Source organism: Etheostoma cragini, chromosome 20 (genome assembly GCF_013103735.1).
Source record: "Etheostoma cragini isolate CJK2018 chromosome 20, CSU_Ecrag_1.0, whole genome shotgun sequence".
Taxonomy (NCBI): Eukaryota; Metazoa; Chordata; class Actinopteri; order Perciformes; family Percidae; genus Etheostoma; species Etheostoma cragini.
Window position 1 is genome coordinate 9624490 of NC_048426.1, and position 11299 is coordinate 9635788.

The 11299-nt window shown below is 38.5% G+C and overlaps 1 protein-coding gene across 4 annotated transcripts in view; it reads right to left on the reverse strand.

Moving 5' to 3' along the window:
- Positions 1 to 515: 515 nt before the first annotated feature.
- fyna (FYN proto-oncogene, Src family tyrosine kinase a) overlaps positions 516 to 11299 on the reverse strand; it is a 23390-nt gene continuing 12606 nt past the window's right edge. For all 4 annotated transcript variants that reach the window (XM_034858076.1, XM_034858072.1, XM_034858075.1 and 1 more), the window contains 10 exons: positions 9697 to 9793; positions 8347 to 8445; positions 8049 to 8152; positions 7545 to 7694; positions 7232 to 7396; positions 6346 to 6525; positions 5919 to 5995; positions 5176 to 5329; positions 3250 to 3381; positions 516 to 2085 (listed from right to left, as the gene is read on the reverse strand). In XM_034858076.1, the coding sequence (XP_034713967.1) occupies positions 1877 to 2085; positions 3250 to 3381; positions 5176 to 5329; positions 5919 to 5995; positions 6346 to 6525; positions 7232 to 7396; positions 7545 to 7694; positions 8049 to 8152; positions 8347 to 8445; positions 9697 to 9793 (1367 nt within the window). In that variant the 3' untranslated portion in view covers positions 516 to 1876. The remainder of the gene's footprint in view (positions 2086 to 3249; positions 3382 to 5175; positions 5330 to 5918; positions 5996 to 6345; positions 6526 to 7231; positions 7397 to 7544; positions 7695 to 8048; positions 8153 to 8346; positions 8446 to 9696; positions 9794 to 11299) is intronic.

The following is an 11299-nucleotide window of genomic DNA, read 5'->3' on the forward strand; positions in this document are numbered from 1 at the left end:
CAAAAGTATTATTCTTTTGAATTTACTATTCAAAAGGTTGTTGTTTATTTGTTTCCTTAGATATTTGTTTTCAATTATAGTAGTAAGTAAGTAGCATTGAAACAACTTTCAAGCTTGAAACAAGCTTTACTTTACTGTGTCAAATGAATAACAAGGCTATATTTAAATAAACTTCCAAAAAACAGCTAATGTTTAGTCAGAATAGAAACAATAAAAAAGAAGAGACCATTATGAACATATTTTAAATTAAAGATTGCTCCCATAACCTGTTGAGTGCTCTCTAATTGCTGGGAAGAAGGAATTTGCATATGTTCTGAGCTCAGTCATGTTTTCATTTGTCAAGTTCAGCCTGAGGGAAAACCACAAAGACTCAATCAGTTATTCAAACTCCTTAGCCAGAGTGAGAGAGTGATGGATTTCTGCATTCAATATCCCCCTGTTGCTGCATGTTCTGTAATGAAATTTGGCAGTCACTGACACATGATTATTGTTTTAAAGTGCAGAGTCCACAGGACAATGGTGGCAATATTATTTATTTCAAAACCAGATGTGTACAAGTAACAGACAGAGACAATAAATAATGCAGCGACCGAAAACATGTTCCGTATATCTACTGAATTAGGGCAAACAAAGTGATACAAAAACTAGGTTTTGCTCACTTTTCCACCTGTGAAAAGCAATTTAAATACAAATAGAAATGGTTTATTGTCCTGGAATGCACACAGAAAAGGGTTCGACACCAGAGATGCAGATTTCGCTGGAAAGAATCATAGAATTACATAACCTTTAGGACACATAAGACTGGCTGAAATGTTAAGCAAAAATACTACAGTGAAATTAACACGTTTTGTCTCTTAAACAACATGTTATTTCCAGATACACATTATGGGGGGACAAATACAAATCACTTCCTTCATTCGCGTCATGTAAGTGGAAGTTTGTTTGGCTGCTTAAGCGGAAAGACAAGAATTCCTACACAGCCTGCTGCCATACAATAATGCAACATACATTTTAAAACCTTGCCAGTATAATAAGCAGCCAGCGGAACAAAGGCTGCAGTTAGAGAGGAAGTCAGCCTCCATTTCAACTACAAGAAGCTGAACTAAAAGTCACTTTAAGCCGATCTAGAAATCATTGGCTGAAGCTGAAATGCAATGAATGCACTTAATATCAGCGCAGATACCATATAAGTTTGGGTGGAAGAGTCTATGAAAGCATGAAGACATTCCCTTACATTATAAGAATATTACTAAACATGAAAAGGCAAGAACAGGTGTTATAGTACATCTAGGTTTCCTTGAGAAGAGGAGAGCAGTATCGTTATATTCACCTCGTAAAAAAGGTCAGTGGACTCCCAGAAAAAAAATTCTGAGATGCTTCTGTCCACGATGTCTAACTATTTTCCTTCTTACAATTATTATGCAACTATTTGTTACCAACTGTGAGCCTCACACTTTTTTTCTACAAGCCGTAAATCTGAAATAACTTTGACCCCGGATTAAAAAAAACAAAATACACACATTTCCAAAATATCAAAAGTAATATAAAATGAAACAAAAAAGAGATAAGTAAACAAGCAATTGATATTTACACTACATACAAGTTACACAGCATGACTCATCTCGTTCATTCATGTCATTTTTAACTCCTCCATGATCTCAGCGCCCCCTCCCACCTCCCAAAAACATCCTTGGATTTGATAGTCAGTATGCTGTCAGAGAAGCAGCCGCCCCTGTTCTTATGAAGTTCGGAAGTCAAGAAGTCAGTCGATGAGCTTTGTAGTGTTACAGCCACAGGATGAGAGAGAGAAAAGGTGGAGTCTGGCTCCCTCTGGGGGGAAAGCCTGTGAAATGACATGTGAGAAGGGCAGCGGCGCTCAGAGATTATCCCCCGGCTGGTACTGAGGCTCAGTGGCAGTGAAGTAGTCCTCCAAAAAGGCTTGCAGGTACTCAAAGGTGGGCCTCTCCTCCGGGTCTTTCTTCCAGCACTGCACCATCAGCTCGTGCAGGGATGAGGGACAGTCCTGCGGGCACGGCATCCGGTAGCCTCGCTCCACCTGCTCCAGCACCTCACGGTTGTTCATGCCTGGAGACAGGAACACAGAAAAATGAAAACAAATGTTGCCAAAAACTTCAATCCAATAACAACTCCACACTCCCTGAACTCTTTAATTAACAGAAACAATGTCAAGACATTCAACACCAGAAAGAATAACTGAGTGCACGTATCCAAAACAATTCAGTTCAAATATAGAGTAAATGCTGAATGTAGACTAAAAAATAATGGTAAAATCTCTAAAAGCTAGTAAGTGGACCTATGAGCTGAGATTAGTCTATCAGTATTGTATATTCTACAATGTACTAGAATGGACTCAAATATTACACTAATAAGAAGTAAGTAGAGCTGAATAACACTGGATTTTTGAGAAAGTTATTGATATTAATATTTCAGCATTTAAAAGACCGGCTGGCAATAGAGGGATTAACGTATATATATAAATATATAATCCTTTGGAAAATTTGATAATCTGTAGTATTTTTTTATTGTCAGTTGCTTTCAAGAGCTAGGAAAAAAAAGATTTCACTGCATTGTCATTTCACTGTCATACTGGGTATCACTGTATATGTGACAAAAAAAAATGTGGTTTGATTTTAGTTTTGTGTTTTGTCTGTCTGTTTTTGTGTCGTTTGTCGGAGCTTGAATTAGAGTTTGGTAAAAATAATTTCACACATTTCCCAGCCTCGCTCCACCTGGCTTCCACCTAACGAGAGCTTTAGTCATCCAGAGAATTTGAAAAGCGCGTGGGTGTGCAGGGCCAGATGTTAGGTGCTTAATACAGTAAAGTATATGTAAAACCTGTTAAAAAAACTGTACTAATAGTTATTTCCCACCCATGTTATTAGGTTTATAACAATTTAAGTAGTCTAAGAACTACTTGAATCATTTTTCTTTTACTTTTCTGTTATTCTATAACTCATTAAAATGCGAAATAATGTCAAAAATTTGTACGGCAGATAGACAAAAAATGTATTAGTTTTACATATTCACACTGTCTTCTGTGAACATTGCTCTGCATAATGCACAATGTAATGTACATTATGCAACATGCTGTTCTTTTTTTAGCATACAGAACCAGGGCTTGTGCCACAGCACACTTAAACGCTCTCACACACTCTGTATTAATGAAATATACGCAGTCATCTGGAGTTGAAAAGAGATTACATAATCCACAGGGCAGCAAACTCCCACCTGGATAGGGCACCCTGCCCTTGGTCACCAGCTCTGTCAGCAGAATGCCAAACGACCACACGTCCGACTTGATGGTGAATTTCCCGTAGAGAGCAGCTTCAGGAGCGGTCCACTTTATTGGAAACTTTGCACCTAAAAGAAATTCAGATTTGGGATTTTTAATGCAACATTTTAGTTTTTTTTCCCTGTGGCAATTCCAGCAGAAATACAGAGAAAAATAAAGCAACAACTTTAACCAAAATCTTAGGAGTAAGTAGGTCAGTCTGCTCTGCAAATATTTTCCTTCATCTGTGATTTCTTTAGTGCAGTGCACTCAAGGACGTGATAATATCCCACCAGGGGAAGAAACTGCACAATTCCATTATCTCTCTCTGTCTTAGTTTGTGCATGACCCAAGATAAACAAGTAAATATTTAAACTTGCAAACAAATGAGTGACTGAACATGTTGACAGAGTGACTAATGGAGTCAGCTAGTCCACCGGGGGTATTTCACCTCTGCCAAAATAATCAGGGGAAAACAACATTTGAGTGTTCAAGTGGTAGTGCCACTTATTCCACATAATTCCAATGAGATACACAGAAACAGATGGGCTATATGGGTATGACAAGCTCTGTCTTAAATCCTGCACTGTGCCCTTGTATAAGTTTGATGTTCTGTTGCCTAGCAACAACCACATGTGCTTCTGTTTTCCACTGGTATCACCAAGACACATTCCTGCTGATTTACTGTACCTATTCTGGAAAGTAGTGTGTATGCATATGTGTGTGTCTCTGTGTGTAAAATGCATCTTGGAATCGACTAAATGGAATAAGTGATCTGCCAGCGCGCCTTTTCTTCTGACATTTAGGTTTTCAGAAGATGTTGTGGTTGGGGATGAATAGAATGCTACAGAACAGATAAACAAGTCACAAATTGATATATATTACAACTAACTCATTGTACAACAAACATTTCCAGACAGTGACCAATAGATTAAATGTAGTCTCTTTAAAATGGCGGCTGTAGCGGTTTGGAAGTTCAAACTTAGCCTAGTTGTAAACACAAGTGCTTACTAAGGGGACATTTACACATCACAGAATTAAAATGTTTGCTGTTAGCTTGCTTGTATATAAGTAAAAGATGGTATATGGTCAGCACATTTGACTGAACACTGGATTACTTTAACAGAGTCAGATTAAATGTCCAAAATAACATTAGTTATGTGCACTGGCATCAGCCTACATTTGTTTACATTTTGGGACCTATAAAAGCCAAAATAGCTATTTCCAGTTGTCTTGTTACTTTAATTCTAAAGAAAACTCCAAAGTTCTAGAGTTATAAAGAGCATCTGTATCCTATGATTTCTAAGCTAATTTATGGACTTTTATTCGAAATGGACATTGGAGATAATGATATCTGCAGGAAGGTTAAGTCACACTGAATCTAAAAACATGTGTGTCTGTGTTTTTAGACTTAGACTGCAAGTAGGAGCTGGATTTTGATGCAAACTGTGTATCTTAATTGCCTCAATGAGGAGTTTCCCACTGCCTCTGTTCTAAACGGTCCAGTATGAACATTGCTCTCCCTGAGACACATATTCCTCCATGCATGCACGTATAAATAACAAAAAAGTCAAACCTACATTTACAAAGATTTGGCAGTTAACTTCAATATATTGTTTGGCCTTCTAAAGCTTGTATTGTTGTAAGCTATGTTACCATTTATGATGCTACAATGACTTCCTGTTTACATAGCTGACTTCATTTGATTGGGCCGTGCTCAGATGTTTCCTAGAAACCGATTTACACAGTACTTAAATCTTTACAAGCTAAAACATTCCTCACGTTTTAATGGTGCAACCCAATTTAGTAAATAACTAGTCTGAAACTGGCAAGTAGCAGAAGGCTTCATAATAAGCTGGTGCAACACATCCCAGTAGTCCTACCTTGTCTTGCTGTGTATTCATTGTCCTCGATGAGTCTGGCCAGACCAAAGTCAGCGATCTTACACACCAGACTTTCTCCAACTAGGATGTTGGCAGAGCGTAGGTCTCTGTGGATGTAGTTCATCCTCTCAATGTATGCCATGCCTGCCGCCACCTGGAAAATGGAGTTATTTTTTCCAGTGAACATCATATGACTTAACACTTTCAGGGTGGTTGAATATGTGCTAAACAAAATTTGTACATAGATATATAGCCATATTCTGAGCCTAAAAAAAAGGGGCTGCAATAGAGGATAATCTTTTAAACTGAAAACCTAGATTTGCTCTATTTGCTAAATAAACTCCAGTGTCAGGTATGATTATTTTATGGACTCACAGGAAGTGATGAATTATAGCTTCAGAATAGAATAACTGCAGCGACTGAGTGATCCAACAGTAATGCTAAATTACTCATTTTAAAAATGTATATACTGTATATATATAGTTATCATAGACCAGCCAGATTGGTAACAATGTGCTAAGTTCAAACTTTTGAAATACTGCCATTTAGGGCTGCTAAAATGAAAGGATGCCTAATGAAACTGTAAACACTGGCATAACATAACCATGGAAATGGCCGTAAATGTGCAACACTGAGTGTAAATGAATACATTGGTAACAGCTGGAGATGATTTAAGTGAATAAAGTTCTGGAAACAAATCCAGTGTTCAGCATCAAGATTTCAGAACATTTTCAGTAGCATACCTGCGCTGCCATGTCCACTAGATTTGGCAGCTTGAGGCCTCGTCCTTCTCCATCTTTAAGGAAGTCAAGCAAACTACCTAAAAAACAGACAAAAAGGAGTAAGGATCTGTTGTCTTGAATTGGCTTCAGTTGCCAGATCTTAACTCAGATTTGCATCAAAACTGAAGTAAAACATTGCATCTAATATGACATCAACTCTGGGATTCCTGCCACACCTTACTCTTCCCTTATTGCTGTGGTAACGGAGAAGCTCTGTTTTTTTTTTAAACAAAATGTTCCCGGGACAACCACAATTTGTTACAGTAGGACACATACTGTATGGTCCATGCAGATGCATAAATTATGTACACATTGTGTATGTGTGTGCACAAATGCATGCATGTAATATTCATAGTGATTTTAAGTGTCAGTTTAAAATAGCATCTACCTTTGCACATGTACTCAGTGACGATATAGATGGGTTCTTCAGACACCACGGCATAGAGCTGCACCAGCTTGTCGTGTCGGAGCTTTTTCATAATCTGAGCCTCCTCCAGGAAGGACTCGGGGGACATGGTGCCGGGTTTCAGAGTCTTGACTGCCACCTTGGTGGTGCCATTCCACGTGCCTGACAAGCCAAAATAAGGAAACTGTTCAAGGCTAATTCTTAGACTGGCACTTCAGAAGGATTTTTTATTCAATGGGAGATAGTCACCATTTAAAAAACATGATATTCTGTCAAAATGGTATGGAAGGACATAAAAGTACATGAAAGTAATGTGTGACTAAAACCTACTGAAATAACCATTAAGATTTACCTTGACATTGTATTCGCCTGTGTGAGTTTAAAGAATGTGTAGAGCAAGCACAACACTTTGCGCAACAGCGGGAGGATAAATTAAATGAGGACTGGCTATGATCCCAGTTTATCCAACTTTTTGCTTTACTAGTTTTCTTGACTTGAATTTAGCTTTAAACATGACTAAGATTTACTTAATCCATGTTTGTGCTTTGTCACAAAAACCCAATGAGATACAACAAATGTCCTAAATAATCATATACAATAAGTTTTAACTGGTCTAAAGACCTATACAGATCATGAATCCAAGAAGATATCTTGGAAAGTTTAAAAAAATTATATTCCTGTCAAAATGAGATTCAACCGAGATCAAAATTAAAAACAGAGATCATTGAAACAAAAATTCCTCCCTATGGGTAACAATAGATGAGTGTTAGTTTTGAATGATCCAAAACAAGTAGTATGTTTAGAAAAACATCTCACAGCTGTCCAAATCTTAATTTCTGCCTAAAAAGAATGCCAAAAAGATACACACCCATCCAGACCTCTCCAAACTGTCCGTTCCCGAGACGTTTGATTAGCTGCAGCGACTCCCGCGGGATCTCCCACACGTCTTTGGTTTTGACAGACAGGTCAGTCAGACGAGGCATGCCTTTGTGGCACGGTACAATCAGTCGGCAGCACAGCCCTGCAGCCCTGGCTGGATCAACCATGCGGTTTGAATTTTAAATGATGTTAATGTAGTAGAAAACCATATGACATTGTAATTTTAAGGAAGGAAAAGCAGACACAAATACATCATGACAGGGAGTTTTTCTACTTCACCCATAACTGTATTATAATCTTACCCGAGTAGTGCTGCACTAGCTGCTGGAGTGTCTCAAACTGGGCCCTGGTGGTGATGTAGTAGCCCCCACTGTCCAGCTTACGAATCTTATAGTGTTTGACGTGGTCTCCCTTGACATCGTCCCAGTCCTGGATGGAGAGAGAGTAGGCCCCTAGAAGAGAGACAACACAACAATTAAGAAAGAAACTGATGGATTAAAGTAGTCCAAAGCAAAGTATCTGGTAAGTTTGAATGAGTGCATATGAATCACACTGTGCATAAGATTTGGGGCACTGAATATGGAGCAACTGCATAGGTAATGACATGATATTAAACTGAATTTAAGACGCAATGATGGTCTAATTTTCCCGTGAGTTTGTCTATAAATAAACTGCTTCTACTGCCATCTTGCACAGTTAAACAAGGCTATCCTAAATCTTATTTATTCACAAACACTTCAGTCTGTTCCCTAAACTTTAAAAGCATTCAACATGTAAGCATGTTAGTTGCAGCTCGGTCTGAGTACCTTTGGTTGTTTCACTCTCTCGGATGAGGAAAGTGCCTCTGGCGTTGCCGTTGGAGAGCAGTTGCCTCTCTGCGTCCTTTCGGCCTAATTTACCAAAATACCAGCTGCAGAAAAAAAGAAGTAGTCAAACTATGGAGGGTAATGTTTGGTTTAAACAGTTTTTTAAATATTTTTGTATCTGTACGTGCCACTATGCCTCAGTTAACAAAAGGTGGTGAGATGAGGTCTCAAATATTTATAATATACTCTCTGCTGATGCAGCTGCTGTGTGGGCTCATATAAAACAAGTTTTACTCACTCCTCAGCTTGGATTGAGTCCACCGGAGCAACGTAATTGCTGGGAATGTAACCAGTTCCACCTGTAGTGAGAGAACGAGCCTCCCACCAGTCGCCCTCGCTGAGGAGAGAGAGACGGGAGGATGTAGGCAGGTTGGAATAAACAGATCAACCATTTACACACAATGCAGACAGGTGAAAAGAAACCCTCATCAGTGGATCACAATAACTGACTGTCTAGTATCTGAGAGCTGAGCAGAGAGCACATCAAAACAAGCTACACAACAAATTGCTTTTGTAGTGTTGGGCCCCCCGAAGCTTCAGTGAATCCTCTCCAACTGAAATCACATGTAGTCATCCCTTATGTTGGTCAAAAATGTTAGTTGTTTTTTATCGTTAAAAAAGGGAGGGGGGGGGGGGGGGGTTGCTCAGGTTAAGAATGGGAAATAAGGGGAAACACATATGAGCATGAAAACAGACTTTACCACAACACCGGCTCTAAGATGCCTATCTAGAAACCTGAAGCTTAAAAGCACTTTTCACAAATATGTCTCCAACCTGTTGTATCCTCTTATTAAAAAATATACACAATAGCTGCAGAATCATTGCTTGTTTTTATTTACAAAAAGTGCAGAGAATTCCAAGTTCAGATTGATTTAGGATAGGCTCAATACCACTGGTATAGAACATGCACTTGTTCTAGACACACCACATCCTCTATGTATAGTGTAAAAGCAGAGAAATCCTGTCACTATTTCTACACCATGTATCTAACAATGACATATTATTTTTCAGAAAGCTATCGTTAAAACATGAAAAATCTGCCAGGCCTTCCATGCAACATAACCTAGAGCTGGGCGATTTCAGATATCACGATATTCTTAACCAAATACTTCAATATCGATATTGCGACAATATTCTAGAGTTGACAATTGGTGCTTTAACAAAATATCTTTACACTTAGATTTTAGATAAATAATCATCAGTAATGTGGACATAATGTCTAAGTAGGGAAAAGGCACATAATAGAGCAGCTAGAACAGTCTGGTAAGATCAGAAAAGTACATCACTTTACTGTAATGCAGCCTTTAAAATCAGGAAAGACAATGCTTATGTCATTTTACCATATTATATCAAAAATTTAAAAAGACATCTAGTCTCATATCACAATAATGATATAATATCAATACGTTGCCCAGCCCTAATGTAACCCCCATGAGCCGAGACCCGTATCCACTGTCTGCGCTTGTGAAACAACATGTCAGTCAAAATGCAGCATTCAGACAATGCTGACAGACAACAACAAAAACAGAAAGAGGGGAAAACACATCCACCACCCTTCATGCTGTCATGCAGATGTTTCCACACTTACGTGCTGTTGAGGATCTGGAATCTCTCCCCCTTTCTGAAGCTGAGGTCATCCTCGGTCCTGGCTTCGTAATCGTAAAGAGCCACAAACAGAGTCACCCCTGTAGAGAAACAAAAAGGGACGAGTGGCGGTTAGAGTGAGTAGAAGTGAACTGTATGGATGGAAGAATTATGTTAGGATTTCCACTGTGGTTTTATTGTTGGGTTTGTTCATCTGTCACACGCATGGGCTGCTTGTTATGTAAAAGCAATAAGAATTACTGCCCTCTTCCTTTACTTCTTGCATCCCATCTGCTGCAGTTTTTTAAAACTTTAATTTGTTTTACTTGCTAAACATGTGCATTATATACAAGATACAATTCAGAAAGAGAAATTTTAAATGTTTTCATGTGGCTTTTATCTGCTGAATTTGTAATTTAGCAGTTGTTGGCTAATGCCTACACCTTAACAAGTTAATAAGCTAATAAAATGCCAATGGTTAACATCAAACAAACAAAAAAATCAATTATTACAGACATACAAATAAATAGAACTACTTGTTTTGCATAGCCTACAAAAAAAAAAAAAACTCATCAGACAGAGCATCCTAATGCTGCCAAGGTCTAGATTAGGAAGGCCAATCAAATGTATCTGATGGGATTTGGAACGGCCCTAGAGTCCCTTTATCTCTTAATAAGCATGGAACTGTGAAACAATGTCATTTTCTGATTTGATTTGAATCATTCCTGGACAGTACACTACTGTTGCAATAAAGCTCTGCGTGTTTCCCGGTCAATGCAGTGACCTCTGAAACCCAACGACCAACACTGCTCACTGCCTTTGGAGGATGGGTAGAATGAGGTTGCTGTTCTACTCTGTCCTAGTTGACAGTTATTTGGAGGATTTGTTTCCTTCTCTTCCTAATCTCAGATGTGAATGTTGTGTAGTGCTGCCCACCCTGAGTAATTTCTCATTCATACATGCTGGTGGTGCTAATTCCACAGATGCATAGTGTTTATTCGTGCTAGGGAGGACAAAAAAGCTCCAAGTAGTGTACATCAAAGCAAAACTGTGTTGTTAATTTATGCACTGCACATCGTATGTACCTTCAAAATCCTGAGTGAGAGACGTAAAGTCCATTTCTCCACTAATCAGCACATTGTCTGATCTTTCTGGTTGTGAAATGTGCTCCGCAGAGCAACAGCGATAATTTAGGTCACTCTGTTTTCTATTAACTCTCAGACAGTGGACATTCATCTTCTGCAGACACATTCATTCATCACAAGCCCACAGCATCAGCTTGCATCACATATTTACTTGGAATAAAGGATTTTTTTTTTTTTTTCAAAGAATCTTAGTTCCAAAATTCCAACCTTGTTGTACCAGACTGTAAAGTTTTACTTGAGAGTGAAAACTTCCTACTAGACAAATCATGTATGTAATGCGTGACAGTGTGTGGTCTTCAGAGAAGTTTACAGCTATACTTCTTAGACTGCCATTTTATTTCTATCTTAATTGCTCTGTTTAAAAGTTGACCTCCATTTAATTACAGCAACATACAGTGGGTACGGAAAGTATTCAGACCCCTTTAAATTTTTCACTCTTTGTTTCATTGCAGCCATTTTCCA